The sequence below is a fragment of the Drosophila ananassae genome (genome assembly GCF_017639315.1).
Source record: "Drosophila ananassae strain 14024-0371.13 chromosome Y unlocalized genomic scaffold, ASM1763931v2 tig00000133, whole genome shotgun sequence".
Classification (NCBI taxonomy): Eukaryota; Metazoa; Arthropoda; class Insecta; order Diptera; family Drosophilidae; genus Drosophila; species Drosophila ananassae.
This window is the reverse complement of record NW_025319077.1, coordinates 229,529-248,282: the sequence shown is the minus strand read 5'-3', so window position 1 is coordinate 248,282 and position 18,754 is coordinate 229,529. Positions and strand designations below refer to the sequence as shown.

The following is an 18,754-nucleotide window of genomic DNA, read 5'->3' as shown; positions in this document are numbered from 1 at the left end:
GTGCCATACAGCGCACGTCAACCGATCATACTGTGTCACGATGCGGCACTGGCGGAGATGATCGTGCAGCATCACTACGAGAGGATGTGCCACCAAAACACGGAGGCAACCATCGGAGTGATCCGGCAGAAGTTCTGAATTACGAACTTACGGAGGCTGCTACGAAGGGTGGTGAGCAAATGAAACGTTTGCAAGCTGCGAAGGGCACGACCAACTCAGCCCGAGATGGGTCCACTATCAGAGGACCGGCTGGAGGCCAACGGATGGCCCTTTAAGTTTACCGGATTGGACTATTTTGGACCGCTATTTGTGACGGTTGGATGGCGCACAGAGAAGAGGTGGGAGGCACTGTTTACGTGTCTAACCACAAGAGCTATCCACTTGGAGATTTGTCCACCGATTCCGGCATAATCGCTATGAGGAACTTTATGAGCCGACGTGGACCCGTCGTCAGGATTAGGAGCGACAATAGAAAGAACTTTGTTGGAACCGACCGCGAAGCCAGGAGGTTCAGCGTAGTGTTCGAGCCTGTATAGATCCAGGGCGACCTGCCGTCCAAAGGAGTCGAATGGATCTTCAATTGCCCGGCGAACCCAGCTGAGGGTGGCGCCTGGGAAAGGATGGTGTAGTGCGTGAAGAAGGTGCTGGCGCACACGATGAAAGAACTTGCGCCCAAGGAGCACGTACTGGAGAAACTGCTGATTGAGGCGGAGAGCATAGTAAACTCTCGTCTGCTCACTCATCTACCAGTGACGGTGGACCATGAGGCTCCACTGCCATCCAACGACTTGCTGAAGGGAGCACCCGATGTTTCAAATCTTCCCAAGGATGACGGACAGGAGTTCGTGAGATGCGCTACCAGGAAGCAGTGGCGCATAGCAAGGATGATGCGGGATCGATTCTGGAAGGATGGGTAAATGAGTACCTGCCGACACTTGTGCAAGCACGGGAGAGATGGAGTCAATTCGCCGAGGAGACCTGGTGTTCATCTGTGATCCTGCCATACCACGAAGGGAGTGGAAAAGAGGCGTCGTGGAAGAGGTGTTCACCGGGAGAGATGGAGTACCTCGTCGAGCGGCAGTGCGGACTAACGATCGAGCCAAGACGCGCCCCTCTTCGAAGTTAACTGTCCTGGATGTGGTGAATGCGATTACTTCACCGGGGTGGGTATGTCGCGGAACGGATTAGGGTTATCGATGTTAATCGATAATCATGTTATTCATGTTATCATGTTATTCGGTCCCACTAAATAGGGTAAAAAGAGGAGAACAATTTCAATCAATTAGACCGATTTGCGCAACCACAATGAGAGGGAAGAGAAACTGCGGTAGGTTCTTCTCTTCCAGAATAAAACAACAACAACACTAACCAAACCAAACCAAACCGAACTCTGACTATTGTCCAGCACTAGAGTGTTTGTTTAAAGGCATTCCCCGTGATCGGCCAATCGGCGACACATAGCTTTATTAACCATGGTAGATACATGGTCGGTTAATTTAAGTCTCAAATCTAATAGGACACCTAGATCATTAACCTGAGTTAATCGTTCTAAGGCGTTCCCATAGAGAAAGTACATAGCCTGGTGAGGACTAGATCTGTAAAATGACATGAGTTTACATTTCGATCTATTAAGCTTTAGGTTATTTGTTAAACACCAATTTTGAAGTTTATCTAAATCGGATTGAAATCTAGACTGGGCGCTAGTGAATTTGTCCTGAAGACATAGCTTAACGTCATCAGCGTACATAAGTACAAGTGAAGTAGTTAAGGCAAGGGGCAAGTCGTCAATAAACAGTAGGAATGTAGGGGTCCTAGATGGCTTCCTTGGGGAAACCCAGATGTTGCGCGGACTAAACGCGTGGTAACATCTTTAAAGAAGACACGTTGGGTTCTCCCAGATAAGTAGCTCGAGATCCAGATAAGAAGATTAGTTGGGAATCCCAAAAGACTGAGTTAACTTATAAGAAGCGAATGGTTAACAGAGTCAAATGCTTTACTGAAGTCAGTGTAAATGACGTCTCTTTGTAAGCCATTCCGGAACCCATCCGTGATAAAAGATGTTAGCTCCAATAAGTTGATAGTGGTGGAGCGGCGCTTCATAAAGCCATGCAGGCACGGAGTTATTATTGAACTACATAGGTGTTGCAAATGTGGAGGGATAAGTTTTTCAAAGGCTTAGGAAATGCTGACAATTTAGAGATGCCTTTATAATTTGCAGCGTCAAATTTTTTCCCTTTTTTATGCAGCGGAATAATGAATGATTCCTTCCACATAAGGGGAAAGATCGAAGTTTCCAACGATAGATTAAAGAGTTTAACGAGCGGTTTGCACAGAGCCTCGGCGCAGTTCTTCAGAACACAGCCTGGTACTCCATCAGGGCCTGGCGAATACACGGGCTTAACCTTAAGAAGATCCGATAACACACCACTTTGATCGGGCAAAATATAAGGTTGGCTGATTGGATATTATAAGTGTAAGGCTGAGCTGGACTGCTGCTAGGTGAATATGTAGTTTGAAAAAACTATGCAAAGAGATCGGCCATTGCCTAATCAGAAGCAGCAATCTCAAAAGTAAGCAGTGCGGGAAAAGATACACGTTTACGCTTAGTGTTTACAAAGTTATGAAACTGCTTCGGATCCGCAGTACTGCAGTATACTGAATCTGGCAGCGGCGGATATTTCCAGGGCAAGCAAAAGTCGAAAAATATGTCCAAAGTGTAATAAAATTTTTGTAATGCGATGTTTAATTCTCGCATGCCAGTAAATCAGACCAATCAAATTCCGAAATTAACTTATTTAATTTCATAAAGTCAGCCTTACGGAAGAAACGAACTTTATGAGATTTAAGTGTAGACTTAAAATCTAGGAAAATTTTGGAAAATTCTTCTTGAAAAATTCCTGATCCTCATTTTCACCAGCCTTAGCCAGTTGATTTACTAATTGATTCTTCTGAAATTGTGTAAATCAGATTGGTTCAGAAATTGCAGTAGCTCGGCGGGAGTCATCAGCTGTACTGAAGGCATTACATAAGAAAAAATTCCTTGCCTTGGTTGTTATTGTTAATTCTTCCAACTCGGCTCCAACTTCATCCATTTCGTCCAATTGCTCGATCTGGTCTTGCAACTCATTTGCTTTAGAAATTGTCTCATCCAAAACCTGAAGCCTGCATTCTAGCTCGGTATTTACTAGAGGAAGTGATCCAGTTTCCAAACGTTTCTCTCATGAAGGGTCGTGGAATTAATTATGGGTTTTTTACTCTTTTCTAAAAAAAAGCGAATTCGATGCAATTTAAACCTTTAAACATTATTAAAAATCATAGCTACAATGAGCAAATCATGAAACTCTCATCTACCGAACATCGCTCAATGAGAGATTTGAGTGACACTCGCACAGAGAGACTCAGTAAAAGACCGATTGACTGAAAAAGTCAGCGCAAAAAGTCTTTTCAATAATTTTTTTTCGTTTCGCTGCACAGTGGCACATGGTACATGAAATTTGACGAAAAAACTTATTAAAATTTTAAACGTGAATTTTCCAATTTCAAACTAATATATTGATTATTTTGATTAAAAAAATTAATAGTTTCCTTTTAAATTCATTTATTTTGAGTTAAGCTTAACAACTAATCTTTGGACAACTTTGCTGTCCATTTTGTTAAATATAAAAAATTGATGCACTTTTTTATTAAGTTCTCGTCCCATTTTCAATAAATTTGATGAATCACGGTTTACACGAGAGATTTACAAAGCAAATTGACAAGTTGAGCCCACTAAACTTCACATACACACATACATGCACAAAAGACTTTTTGAATCGTCGAACGCAAGCAAACGGTCCTAGAATGAGCAGACCAAACGAAAACAGAAAAAAGTGTGCTTTGACTGAGCGCGAGCAAAATTTGTATATGAGCAACTCAATCGGTTGCTCTCAGACTTTTTGCTCAAAGTCTCAGTGACAAACACTTATTTTGAGACCGCTCGAATCTGTTAACAGTTATTTGCAAGCTGTGTTAAACATTGAATAAATAAATATAATTTTAATAACTAAAATTAAATTAATTTTAATTTTAATTTCGGTTCAAAATAAACAAAAACAATAATAATTAATTAATTTAATAAACATTACTTTTATTTAAAATTTTTATTTTAAAGTAATTCTTGTCTAAAGCAAGTGCTACCGAACTAAGCGCACGTGCTCTGCCCGAGCTTCGGTAAAACTGCATCACAAAAAAAAAAAAACAAAATCTGGGGTAACCCAATATAAGCGAAAAAACTCAAAAGACAAGCAAAAGACAAGCTTTTTCTAACAGTTGTGATGTGCTAAAACAAAAACTAGTGCATTGTTTTAAATAAATAAGTGCCACGCAATGAGCTCATTGAGCAACGATCAAAAGAACGAGCGTAGAAGTTCAGTGAACCAAAGAAACGGCTTCTACTCTTACTTTCCAATCCGCGATATCGAAATGTAAAAATCTGCGATTAAGAGCCAGCCGGCTCTACTGACTACTGAAAGACAAATGGCACGGTCTTGCTCACCCGCGCTGCTCACTCCAACTCGCGCGTCATGGAGTTCGCAGTGTAAACCCCCCCCCCCCCCCTTGGCGGAACCAAATTTCGCACCAACAACAAGCAGTGCTGCAATTTCAGCAACCACAGCGACATCCACTGCAACTCAACAACTTTGGAAAGTGCCAAAACGGCCCCGGCCATACAGACTGCATTGGATCGCTGCATCCAATTTTAGCGCAAGCTCAAACAAAAATTAACCGCGTCCAGAAGATCGATGAAGAACAAGGAAGATCCAATAGTAACAGATTTGCCCTACTGGCGGAGGTTAACGAAAATCAACCAGCGCCAGACACAGCAAAAAACCCAAGCCCAAGCAATCTATATCAAGGAGAAAAACCCGAGTGCCCTGGTCAACAGAATTGCGGCGTTGATCGGGAACGGTGACAACTTTCATGTTGTTCCGCTTATCAAAGGGAACTTCCCTTTCATGAGATTATGAGATTAGTTCCCTGATAGATGGTATAACAACTTCCATGTTGTCCCGCTTATCAAAGGGAACATCCCCGAAACAAAGGTGCAAACTAAGACTGAAGAGCACTTCCGTATCGTGTCCAAATATTTGGACAATAATTGGATTGTCCACGTACCAGCTGAAAAGCAGCAAGGGCATACAAGTGGTAGTAAAGGGAATCGAACCCGATGTTACCGCCGCGGAAATAAAAACCGCCCTTAAAGAAAAGGGCTTCGCCGCCAAGAACGTTATTAACTTTCTAAATAAAGATAAAAAGCCACAACCACAATATCTTTTACATCGGAGAATCACAGTTGAAGAGTCACATAAACGCAACGGTCCAGTGCAATGCACCAACTGTTAAGAGTATGGACACACTAGGTCATACTGCACACTTCGGACTGTCTGTGTAGTCTGCGCGGACACCCACAACTCCACTCTACAAACAAGGGCAGTACCGCGAAAAAATGTGCAAACTGCGGAGGCAACCATACGGCAAACTATAGAGAATGTAGAGTCGCGTGCGTCAAGCGATCCAAAATCCAGAGAATGTGTACATTGCATCAAAAACTACGCTAGGGGTCTTCTTCGCCAAAGCTGCGAGGTCCTCATTCGGTCCCCTAAACACCACCAACAACTTCTCCTATGCTCTACGATCTGGAATGGAAAATCCAAATCAGCCTAACTCACACAGCGCTCAACAGGCCCCAGAACAGCAACTTAGTAAAACGGAAACTATGATGCTTATCCTCCAACAAAGTATGATGGAGCTTATGTCATTCATAAAAACGACCATGCAAACACTTGTTCAAAACCAGAACATGGTAATACAGCTGCTCGTTGCACAACAGTCTAAATAATCTATGCAGACTCTACGAATATCAATGTGAAACGCCAATGGTGTCTCGCGGCATAAACTAGAATTGTCACGATTCTGGATCGATAACCATATTGACGTTATACTACTGGTGGAAACGCATCTTACAAGCAAATACAACTTTCAAATAAAAGGCTATACAATCTACCGCACAGATCATCCGGATGGGAAAGCCCACGGCGGAACTGGAGTTCTAATCAGAGAACGTTTAAAACACCATTTTCACAAAAGGTTTGAAACAACTTCTTGCAGGCCACATCGATACAAATTCAGTCAAGAAACGGAAGCCTTTCAATCGCTGCCGTTTACTGCCCTCTTGGTTTCTCAATCTTGGAAGGAAAATTTATGAACTTCTACAATTCACTTGGGGATCGTTTTATAGCCGCAGGATACTTTAACGCCAAACACACGCAGTGGGGATGTCGTCTAGTGACTCACAGAGGAAAGCAATTGTACAATGCAATTATAAATGTGAGAAATAAACTGGACTATGTTTCCCCTGGAAGTCCCATATACTGACCAACCGAGCCACGCAAGCTCCACGCAAGATTACACTACGAGCGCCCTGGACAAAGTACTCGTTGCGGCAGCCAAAATCTCTACTCCTCAAGGGAAGGAAGTAGACCGAAACAAATACCACAAATCTAATCAGCAATCTAATTCGGGATGCTGGGTCGTAGCGACGAAGACCGAGCTGAAACATTCGCTACACATCTCGAAAGTGTCTTCCAGCCATAATTAAAAGTCGATAAAAAAATTGAAGTCTAGTCTAAGTTAGCATAGGGCGGAACGGGAGCGAAATAAAAGCTCAGTTGTGCTCTCTTAAGAATTCGCCCCGCTCCGCCGCAATAGATAAGCTAGGCTTAAGTTCTTTTGGTTAAAATATAGCGAATTATAACGTGGAGTCGAGAGCTTGTCTCTTCTTTTTTAACTAATCTCAGTAAACATCAAGCTTTCGACCTAGTTTGGCTTAATGGACTCATGCACAAAATTACAACGTATTTGCCAACATACACCCACAAGCTACTGGAATCATACCTCACCAATAGGATATTCTCCGTGAGATGCAAAGCAGCTACTTCGGGCGACTACATCATCGAAGCTGGAATTCCACAAGGAAGCGCACTCGGCCCGTGTCTATATGTTTTGAATACTGCGGATATTCCTACAAACGCACAACTAACAACGTCAACATCCGCCGACGATACCGCTCTCCTTAGTCGCTCCAGATGCCCAACGCAAGCAACAAACCAATTGGCTAATCATCTAATAGTAGTGAAAAGGTGGCTGTCCGACTGGCGCATTAATATAAACGAACAAAAGTGTAAACATGTAACGTTTACTCTTAATAGACAAACATGCCCTCCACTTTCACTAAACGGTATGCAGATCCCTCAAGCTAACAAAGTAACGTACCTTGGCGTCCACCTTGATAGACGACTAACATGGCGTATGCACATGTAATGCAATAAGGTGCACCTAAAAGTGAAAGCCAGCAGCCTCCACTCACGATCGCTACTGTGCCTGGACTACAACCTACTACTCTACAATTCAGTCCTAAAGCCAATCTGGACGTATGGCTCCCAGCTGTGGGGGAACGCGAGCAGCAGCAACACAGACATCATACAGCGCGCACAATCAAAAATCTTGAGAACTTTGACTGGGGCACCTCGGTATGTTCGCAACGAAAACATCCACCGGGATCTGGGCATCCTCGCAGTGAAAGACGAAATTCAGAAGCAAAAAGAGTCCTACAAAGAAAAACTGTCTTCACACCCAAATCCCCTCGCTCAGGGATTGACTCGGGTTTCTAGCAGATCCCGCTTGCGACCCAACGACCTTCTAACCCTGCAATCGATTTTTAGGGACTTCTATCAGTCATCATGACTGTTAGTTAAGGGGGCAGGATGGTTTCAGAGGCTGAAAAATAGCAGATTTTTGCGATTTTTTCATTTCTGAGTGAATACAATTATTCAATTTTTTTACACGATACACGGCTATATTTGGAGAGTATCTAGAAATTGTTTTGTTAAGAAATAATTATTTATTTATAATTATTATTTATCGGCGGAGTCGCTTTCATAAATTGGTCTAAAGTTTTAAAAGCAATTGAAAGTATATGGAGAGAAAGAAACTAGAAAATCTGTATCTCAACGAGCTTTAGTCCGATCGATATGAAACTTTCACAGGATATTAGTGAGATAATGCTCTATTATATAAAAAATGTTTGAAAAAAAAATTTATTTGAGTCTCAAACCATCCTGCCCCCTCAAGTTAAAAATATAAGATTTTATACACCTCTTGTTAGTCTCCCAAAGAGAAGATTCAATAAATAAAAGCAACGGACAAAAACAATCTAGCTCTACATTGGCGGGAATTTTCCAAGAGCTGACGTCCAATGCAAAATTGGGCTGAAGCTCAGTGATATAGGACGCTACGATCGCGGTTAATTGCGCAGAGTAGTCAGTGCATTGGGATTGCAAGCTGACTTGCACAGAAAACCCATCTGTAGAGAACCCTGCGCCTTCTACACCGGATACAGTCACCAGAGTCCTTATCTTCCGCAGTTGCAGCTGGTCCGCCAGCCTTGAAGTGACAAGATGCACCTGCAAGCCAGAATCGCGCAGCGCTGAACCAGAAACAGCGTCGCTAGATGTGGGAACCGCAGGAGAGGGGGTTTGGTCTTGAGCTGGCGAATAGCCACCAAAATGCAGCACGGCAGCTTGACGCATTACAATGCCGAGATAGGTGCCCAGATCCAAGGCACTTACGGCATAAATCCAATCGCCTAACTTCGCCTAAACGATCCTCAGGCGACAAGCTTAAAAACCTTGGACAGGAGTTTACCACGTGAGAATGGCCATCACAGATCATGCATGCGGAAGAGTTTGTGATCACAAATGCAGCGTTACCTGGATGAAAGGGTCTACGTCGTCTTACCGCAAAGTTTGGTGCATGTGATGTCGTCGGCAAATTCATGCTCTCCAAAGTCCGGCATCTTTCCTCAAGAAAACTGGCGATGGACTCCAACGTTGGATTGGAATCCAAGGATCCGAGTCAGCATGCATTTCCTTCCACTTAGACTGCGTGGCACCATCAATCTTCTGCAACAGCACTTGGATTATAATGCAGCTAGCAATCTGCTTCGTTGTGCCCATGCTTGACAGGGCTCGCATATGCGAATTAAATTTATCCGAAAGCTCGCGAAGCCTCGTCGCCGATGCGGATTCGACAGTCCTCAGATGAATTATCTCATTAAAATGAGCTTGAAAAATAAGCCTGCGATTACTAAACCTTTTGTTTAGCAGCTCCAACCGTGAGCTCCAACGATCGAACAGTCTCCAAGGCAGATTCACGAAGGCAGGACCGTAACCGTTGAAGCTTCTCGACCCGACTTATGAATGGGTTTGTGTCCACCATGGTCGAGAATAGTGACCGAAATTCAAGCCACTCCGCATAACCTCCACGCATCAAAATTAGTGGCAGCAGTATCGTTGATCAGCGTCGATCTCGCCGGCAAAAAAACTGGAGCGCCGCATAATCTCCTGGTCCAGGATGAATCGTGCCTCCCTCGCCGCATCGTTGAAGTTGACGAGCAGATCGCTCCTGAGATCTGAAACATCCAGCTCGGTCAGCTCCTTGTGGGCGCTCTTAAAATCCGCGACGATGCCTTCCAATTCGCAAAGCCGCACAAGGAGGACAGCAATCCTTGAAGGTCCTCAAAATGAGCACCTTGGCTCAGGAATTCTTTCCCTCCAGGAGAGGCACAATCGAAAAACGGATTCTTTTTTGCAACAAAAATATTATTTTAGTTCGTTTATTTATTGTCAGCTTACGACGATGTATGAGCGACTGTAGCATTCTCGACCGAATTAGAATAATGACGCCAACGCTTGATGCTCAAGCGGTTCAGCGCTTGATGCTGCGGAGCGACCGAGAGATATTGCGAAAGAGCGAGACAAAAGCTAGCGCATGACGGCAGATGCAGGTGGCCGATCGAATGCACGAGAGTGGGCGACGAGACAAGAGCGGGCGACGCGAACATAAATATAAAAGAAATTGACATCACGAAATCAATAAGTTATTGCCGGCCAACAGGGGCGCACGCAGGGGGGGTTTTGAGGGGTTCAAACCCCCCCGAAAATTTGAAAAAATTGCAAAATTAACGGGAAAATAAATATATAAATTTCATGTTCATTCAAAAATGGCGCCATGCTCATAGTTCTGGCAGATACCACGAGAGCGCCACTTACAAAATGAGTAACTATATTGACATATTGATAACCTATAAAATAATGTGACGTTTATTTACGACCTGCCCAACAAAAATGTCTAATGCAAAGATAACATCATTTTTCAAACCAAAAAATGCTCCAATTTTGGACCCTAATATTCCAAATACTCCATTTCCCGAACAAGTTCAAAATGAAAATGAAAAGGCCATGAAAAACACTGCGAAAAGACCAAGATTAGAGGATTCAGATTCTTTAGATCCAGCACGTCACGCACAGAGCGATGGAGTAGCAAAAAGTGTGAGAATAAAGCATATTAATAATTTGTACATTCGAAACACCCCAGCCTGAAATGAAATTGATAAATCTGAAATCAATACCGAATAAAAAAACAACGGGGATAAAAATAGAGAAAAACATTTATATTGATATTTAACAAAATAAAATGAATATGGAATTGGTAACAAGTAACAAGTAGAATATGAATAAAAATCATAGAATGTGCAAAAATAATAATCTAAAAGTTCTCCTGCTTTGTAAAAGAACTTTTGGGAGAAATTGCGAAGCATTATTTCAATTAACAATTGACAGCGTTGACTGTGCTGAAACCTATCTTCAGCTTGACGAAAAATCGGAGCCTGTTCCTTCAACAGGAAGACTGCGATTTGAGCCAATGCGTCGGTTACGCGAACGATGTGCACCAACAAATCAAGCAGATGCGAGTACAAGCTACAGAAAAATTCAGCGAAATCTTTATTTTAGCGACTGAAGCTGCAGAAACCATTGATGCTGAGCTGACTGTTCCTCGACGAGTAGGACGTCAGAAAAATCGGGACAACTACGAAGGGGGTGTAGAAGATTACTATCGTCGATCAATTTACATTCCGTTCTTGGACAAATACTCAGAAGAGCTCGAGTCGAGATTTTTGGAACATAGGAATATTCTCTCCAGGATACAAAACATCATTCCGGAGAAATGTGCGGACATTGATGTGTCTGAATTACACGATACTGTTCAAACCTTGAAAGAAGAATGGCCAAATGACATCCGAAGAATGGCCAAATATTCACCGAAGAATTCGAAGCAGAAATTGAGTTGTGGAAAAGGTAATCGTATTGGCTCAAAATATGCTTGCATTATAAATTAAAATTTTTCTAATTACAGAAAATGTTCAAATCTTTGTTCAAATCATCGAAGCTTTGGACGTTTGCGATGAAACATTCTATCCAACGGTATACCGATTTCTTCAGATCGGTGCAACACTGCCAGAAACAGTGGCTTCGAGCGAACGGTCGTTCTCTACACTACGAAGATTGAAGACATATTTACGCAATAAGACTGGAGAGCAAAGATTGAATGGATTGGCGCTTCTGAACATTCACCGGGATCTGGAAGTAACCTCTGACGCAATATTGAGTATAATGGCCCAAAAACCAAGAAAGATTATTATTCATGAATAAATTATAAATATTCACGTTCAAACTTAACTTACCTAACCCCCCCCAAAAATATTTCCTGCTAGCGCCCCTGCCGGCCAAACTTCTTTCCGCCGGCTGCTTGACCCGACAACCAACTTTATGTCGGCTTTTGTTTTGGCTTTGATGTAAGCCGAGATATCAATCTCAGAAGTATCTGGGGCACGCCGGGAATCAAAAATGTGTTTCGATGGTGGGATCACATGCAACGGTTTTGGTGCCGCCGAACGTACCGGGGGTCCGGACAGTTGATTACCCAGTTTGGTGGCTGTTACGGGGGTTTGAATTATTGGGTCTGGTATCACTTAAAACGATGCAACAGAGGACATATTGGACAATTCATTATGTTGCTCATTGCTGTGCTCATTATGTTTGAGATATTCGGAAGCCGAATTTTTCTCAGGTTCGGCCCTTGTGGTGGCCAAAGATATAAGCGGCTGCATAGTTGTCGGCTGAGCAGGCTGAAGATTATTCGCGGAGACTCATTTGGTAGTTGAAGACTACTAAACTGTGTCTCGAGCGCACAGAGTTGGTCATTGATTTTACGAAAACCACTAATCAACTCCTTCAATCCACTTTTGAAGTCTGCCTCTGACGATCTCATTTCATCCTGAACAGCACGACAACCGTCCCAGCAAAAGTGGAGACCAGACCTACGTGAGATTGCGTCCGAAACTGAGGCCGTGAAGCCAGCACACTTAGCGTGTAACACGTTTTTACGAAGCCAGCAGTAGATGGTAGGCTGGGAAGAGTAGATTGATAATTACAAGACTTCAGCGCACAGAAAAATTCCACGAATAAAAATTAAATAATTACGATTATTATAAATTAAATAATTAATTTATTAATATTATTTGATTTTATTATTGAGGAACCTTGAACCACTGTACCAGGGAAACGAAAGGGGGAGATTAAAGAGAGCAAAGAATAGAGATAAGAATCTCTATTGAGCGAGAATAGAAGCAATAGAACAGGAGCAACACCGTAGAAGAAGCAGAGCAGAGCTATGTTTGAAAGGAAAATTAATCAAATTTTTATTTTACCTCAAAATAAATCAGTGCCAACCCGAAGCGATACGGATGTAAAAATTGGAATTTGTTTTTTTGTTTGGTTTCTAAATGTGTATAGGAATAAACACCGATTGTTTAAGGTAAGCTTATTACAGATTTTATAAAAACGCAGAGCGCACAACAAAACACGTCCTTTACACTTTAAGGTAAAGCAGTAGCGTAGATAGGGGGGGGATCAGGGGGATCAATTCCCCCCCTTGGGTCTGAGAATTATAAGATGATATAATCTCAAATTGAAAAAGAAATACATTTTAACGCGATGACTGTGCAGTAGAGCATTATTATTATTATTATCGCAGATTGCGGATTATTATCGCAGTGTAAAATAAAACTTACAAAAAAACAGGATATTATTCTGAGTCATATCCCCCCCATATCAAAAAGCTATCTACGCCACTGAGGTAAAGAGAGAAAAAAAATATTTTTGTGTAATATATTGACGTTTTTACAATGATATTTAGGCGTGGCACCGAATGCAACAAGTATTTAATTCTTAGCAGCAAGGAAAATTTCGCCTTCTCCATTGTTGTTGATAATATTTCGTAATTCGTTTTTTTTAAATTAAATTAAAAATTGTAATTGAAAATTGAAATTGAAAACTGAAATTGAAAATTGAAATTGAAAAATGAAAATTGAAAATTGAAAATTGAAATTAAAAATTGAAAATTGAAAATTGAAATTAAAAATTGAAAATTGAAAATTAAAAATTGAAATTGAAAATTGAAATTGAAAATTGAAATTGAAAATTGAAATTGAAAATTGAAATTGAAAATTGAAATTGAAAATTGAAATTTAAAATTGAAATTGAAAATTGAAATTGAAAATTGAAATTGAAAATTGAAATCGAAAATAGAAACTCAAAAATTCAATGAAAATTGAATTATAAAATTGAACGTGAAAAATGAAATTAAAAATGGTTATATAGAAATGGTTATATCCTCTCACTCTACGAAGGAGAAGAAGACTGATAGCCGTTTAACTTTACATTACGGTTTTTCTCCTCTAGCCCTCCTCCGACAAACTCATCCCGCGCCATAAGAAACTTCGTTCCAAAAAAATCAATGGGTGCCCATCATTGCCCACATCCTAAAACTAAAAAAAGAAACAAAATAATCTATGCCAATCATTGCCTACATCTTACAACTTTAAAACTTACAAAAAAAAAACATTGCCCAACATTTCCCATCCCTAAAAAAAAAACAAGTTAACGGCGGGCAAAGGATTAAGGCAGTAAGCGAGATTTGCAAGGATTAACGCTATATAAGGAGGGACCCTGGAGCAAATTGGGACCGAGTCTTCTCGGGAAGCTGGAAGAGTTCAAGCGGGAAAGTTTCCTTAAAGGAATTAGGAGTATAGGCTGAAGGCTCCCCGTGGGATTTGAAGCGAAAAGGATCAAGGATCCTGGTGTCGACAATAGCGATAGCGACGGGTCGGCCTGGCGGACGCCTAGTCGATTCCTGACCATTAAGACCAGGTGTGATCCTGTAAAGCGAGTGGTAGCCAGCTCGGGAACTCAAGCCCAAAAGCGCCACCCCGGTAAAGTCAATAGGATCCTAATCCAGGCACTGGGGCGTACGCACAGCGTATCACCTGGAGTTAAAGGAGACGCGACGCCAAAACCTCTGGTCTGCCAAAGATCCTGCGGAGCATATGCACGCAGGTGTTTAGAGGCGAGTGGCGTACGCAACCGGGGGCGTGTCCTGTGGGGTAGGTAGGCCCTTCGTGCCCTGATCCGGCCGCCAAGCATCGAGAAGCGCATCCTGCCCGGCATATGCCTGGAAGGTGAGCCTATCGGTCTGCTAACTCGGATTAGGTGCAGCAACAGGAGCAGCGATAGGATGGGACGAACACGGTGTAGTGGATACCGACTGGTTGCATACTCTGCCTACGGGAACGGCCTAGCTCAGGGAAGAGGCAAGGGGGTCGGTTACTTCCTAATCAGCATCACCGCCACACAATAAAAATTTGCAGACAGAGTTAGGAAAGGGGATACAGTCCTCCGGAAGGACACGAAGTCGAGACAGGAAACCTTGCTGTTGGAAGAACTAAGGTGGTGAGGTTCTTCTGCTTTGCCCGCCCTACCTGTAAAGAATCAACATCGAATTGCTGCTGCCCTTACCCATCTACATTGAAATAAATCAGCTCAGGTGTCCATAAAAATTATAAATTTACTTCATTTCAAAATCAAACTTCAGTACAAAAACATTGTTTGTTGAGATTATTTTATCTCTTCGCGAAAACACACGAAAGTAAAAAAGGTGGCTGTAGAAAATTAAATTGCAAAAAAAACGAACGAAAACGAAAATGCGTGCACTCTTCGACGTTATAAATTCGATTATATTCATATTAACAAAACCTTAATCCTAGCTTATCTAGTGCGGCGAAGCGGGGCGAATTCATGGAAGAGCGCAAGTGAGAGCTTCACTTGCGCTCCCGCTCCGCCCTAAACTAACTTATACTAGACTTCATAAAATTCCACTTATTATCTACATCTAATTATACACCGGCCCCGTTGAAGGCCTTCCTTAGGCTTCAACTATTGGCAGCCTTGCCAGCTTGTGGACTGCTCTCCGAAATACTGCTCCTCTACTCGTCCTGACGTCGGCGACCCTGACCCTTCCGTCCGCGCCGGCGTGAGTCTCGACGACCCTGGCGGTGATCCACTGCTGGGGCGGCTGGTTGTCCTCGGCGACCAGCACCAGATCGCCCTTCCTGGCGTCCTCCTGCTCCCGCTGCCACTGCGACCGCGCCTGTAGGCCCAAGACGTACTCCCGGGACCAACGCTGCCCAAACATTTGCTTGATTGACGAGACAAGCCGCCATCGCCGCAAGCACGTTAGACCCTGCTGGTCCGGGGTCCGCGGTGCTGGTGGGGCGATGAGCGGCCCGCCTGTCAACAGGTGCCCGGGAGTTAACGCCTCGCCGTCGCTTGGGTCCTGACGGAGGGCGCCCAGGGGCCTCGAGTTCAGGACGGCCTCGACTCCAACTAGGACGGTCTGCAGCTCCTCTGCGGTCAACTTTGCGCTGCCCACCGCTCGTAGGAGTAGGTGCTTTGCAGACTTCACACCTGCCTCCCATAGTCCGCCCATGTGCGGAGCCCGCGGCGGTATGAACGCAAATACGCATCCTTTTTTTGATGCGTATTGCCGCAGCTCGTCCGCTTCGCTCTCGATCTGGTGCCGCAGTGCCGCGAAGTGGCGACTCGCTCCGACGAAGTTCGTCGCGTTGTCGCAGTGCACGGTCTGCGGACATCCTCGGTGCCCAACGAACCTTTGAAAAGCCAATAGAAAGGAATCAGTTGACAGATCGGAAACTACTTCTAAATGTACTGCTTTAGACGAAAAACAAACAAACAGGGCAATGTAGGACTTGTATGGTGGCCTACCACGAATTTTTAAGGTGGTCTCAATAGGGCCACAGAAATCCACGCCACATATGGAAAATGGGCGGAGAGCACGAACTCGATCTAAGGGAAAATCTCCCATGATTTGAGTCATCAGATGAGGCTTGCATTTAAAACAGCGTATGAATGACCGCACTATCTGACTGCAGACTTCCTGCGCGTTTACTATCCAAACGCGCTGTCGCAAGAGACTCACTAGTGCACGTGGACCCACATGAAAACTCGACTCGTGCAAGTATCGGACGTAGCTCTGAACAAAATTGAGAGCGCTTCGTCAACAATACTGGAAACTTGGCATCGTACGAAATAGGAGCATTGGCTAGTCGCCCCCCGACCCGCAACAACGAAAAGGTAAGCCCAGCTTGAGAGGTTTCATGGACAAACGGACTTAGCTTCTGTAGGCTTGGGCTAACAATAAGATTTTTTCTAACATTTTTAATTTCCTCTTGATACTCGTGCTCTTGGATTATCTGGACAATTTTATTAAACGCGTCTCGATATTCGACAGGGGAAGGTACATTATCAGAAGGAACTACTACTTTTTTACACTTCTTTATAAAGCGGACCATGTAAACGAACACTCGCAGCAGTTTTAAGTGAGAGGAAAATCCTTCTATCACTTCCAACAAATATGAGGTAGAGACCATTGCAGTCAGTCCGACCGCGGGCTCGTTGGCCACTTATCTTCCGGCTCCGTTAAAAACGATGGACCTGTGAACCAAATTGATTCTATCGTTTCCTTTACATCTCCACCTCTTGACACAATATCTGCCGGGTTCTGTTTAGTTGGTACATGCCGCCACGTGCTATCCTCTGACCACTCTTGAATCTCAGCAACTCTATTTGATACGACCGTTGACAACGACGATTGATGGGAGCGAAACCAATGACGACAAACTTCCGAATCTGACCAATATACACTTCGTTCGATCGGTGCTTTGATAAGAGGTTTTATTTTGCGACAGACGGGGGAGCGTCTTTGTCTTGAGCGGCGCTAATTTCGACTTTGCTGTCAACAATGAGACTTTACTACCTTCTGCAGATTTGCAACGGATATAGACGCAGGCTCCATAGGCTCTCATCGATGCGTTAGAGAAGGCATGAATTTCAATTGGTGACATTGGCTCACTCATCACAAATCTCGGTATTGAGATCTTTTCTAACTGTGACAAGGCAAGCTGAATCTTGTTCCATGCGGTTTCCAAGTGCAGTGGATTGGACTCATCCCAATCTAGCTTATTGAGCCAAAGTTCCTGTAACAGGATCTTTCCTTTAATAAGGATCGGGCTTAATAAGCCAAGAGGGTCGAAAAGCTTTGACGTCACAGAAAGAATATTCCGCTTAGTCGCCCTTTGACCCATGACTGACATATCAATTTCGAATTTAAATACATCATCTTTAGGAACCCAAACGATTCCTAATGTTTTTGTCAGCTCTGAGTCCGAAAGTGTTATTGGCTTAACCGTGCTCTCGGATGCAGTAACTTCAGGCGAGTTTGAAAACCACTTGCTCAATTCAAACCCAGCGTTTTGAAGAACCTGAGTTACTTCAGACTTAATTGTCTTTAGCTCCTCCACGCAACCAGCACCCGTTAACAAGTCGTCGACGTAAAAGTCAGACCCAATAACTTTAGCAGCTCGAGGGAATGTATTTTTCGCGGATTCACTCAACCTCTTCAAACACCTTATGGCCAGGAATGGGGCTGGTGCAGTGCCATAAGTAACGGTGTTGAGCTTGCACAATTTCAAGGACTCAGACGGGTCTTTTCTCCACACTATCAACTGGTATCGTCGATCTGCTTCATTTACCATCACTTGATACATCTTTTTTATGTCGGCTACCAGAGCGAATTTGTTTAGCCGAAATCTAAGAAGAGTTGAGTAAAGCTCTTCCTGAATTGTTGGACCCACCATCAACAACTCATTTAAACACTTTTGTGTGGATGTCTTGCAGGAGGCATCGAAAACGACTCGAAGTTTGGTCGTTGTACTTTCCGGCCGCAAGACACACTGGTGGGGTATGACGTAGTGTGGAGAAGCAAGAACGTCATTGCTTGCAGGGGACATATGGCCTAGGGATTCGTATTCTTCCATAAATTCCAAATACATTTTCTTTAAGTTCGGATCTCGAGATAATCTTCTCTCGAGCGACAGAAATCGGCGTTTGGCTATCTCGAATGAGTTGCCCAAAACGCTTGGATCCGACTTCAATGGAAGTTTAACTTCAAATCGACCTGAAGGCAGTATTCTTGTAGTCTTCCGATAATGTTCCTCACATAGCTCTTGTTCTGGCGACAACATCTTTTTAGAAGAAGGAACTTCTTCCAACGACCAGAACTTTTTCAAGTTTTTGTCTATTGACTCTAGTACTTCCTCTTGGCAATTCAGACTAGAGACTGGCTGTGGAGGAGTTGAGGAATTTGCCAGATATTTTCCCGATACTATCCACCCAAGGAGTGTTTTTTGAAGGATGGGATGGTTCGGACCTTGTTTTATTTGGCCAACGGACAACAGTTCGAAAAATGACTCAGCTCCAATTAGCATATCTATTCGCTGAGGTTTGTAAAAATATGGGTCTGCTAACGGCAAGTTCTTTGGTAGGGTCCAATCTTTCACGTTCACTGACTAATCAGGGTGATAGCCTGAAATGGTTTTGAAAACCCAAAAGTCGAACGGAAA

The 18,754-nt window shown here is 43.3% G+C and overlaps 1 protein-coding gene across 1 annotated transcript; it reads left to right on the top strand.

Moving 5' to 3' along the window:
• Positions 1 to 656: 656 nt before the first annotated feature.
• Positions 657 to 11,588, top strand: LOC123258239 (52 kDa repressor of the inhibitor of the protein kinase-like). Its single transcript, XM_044718113.1, has 4 exons — positions 657 to 913; positions 1,014 to 1,163; positions 10,747 to 11,234; positions 11,293 to 11,588. The coding sequence occupies exons 1-4, from the start codon at positions 657 to 659 to the stop codon at positions 11,586 to 11,588; spliced, it is 1,191 nt and encodes a 396-aa protein (XP_044574048.1).
• Positions 11,589 to 18,754: the final 7,166 nt, after the last annotated feature.

Bases quoted from the DNA above. Each gene is read 5' to 3' on its own strand.
- LOC123258239 (XM_044718113.1), top strand. From the start codon at position 657: ATGAAAGAACTTGCGCCCAAGGAGCACGTACTGGAGAAACTGCTGATT. The intron at 1,164-10,746 runs GTGGGTATGTCG...ACCTATCTTCAG, and splicing joins AATGCGATTACTTCACCGGG to CTTGACGAAAAATCGGAGCC. The intron at 11,235-11,292 runs GTAATCGTATTG...TTCTAATTACAG, and splicing joins GAAATTGAGTTGTGGAAAAG to AAAATGTTCAAATCTTTGTT.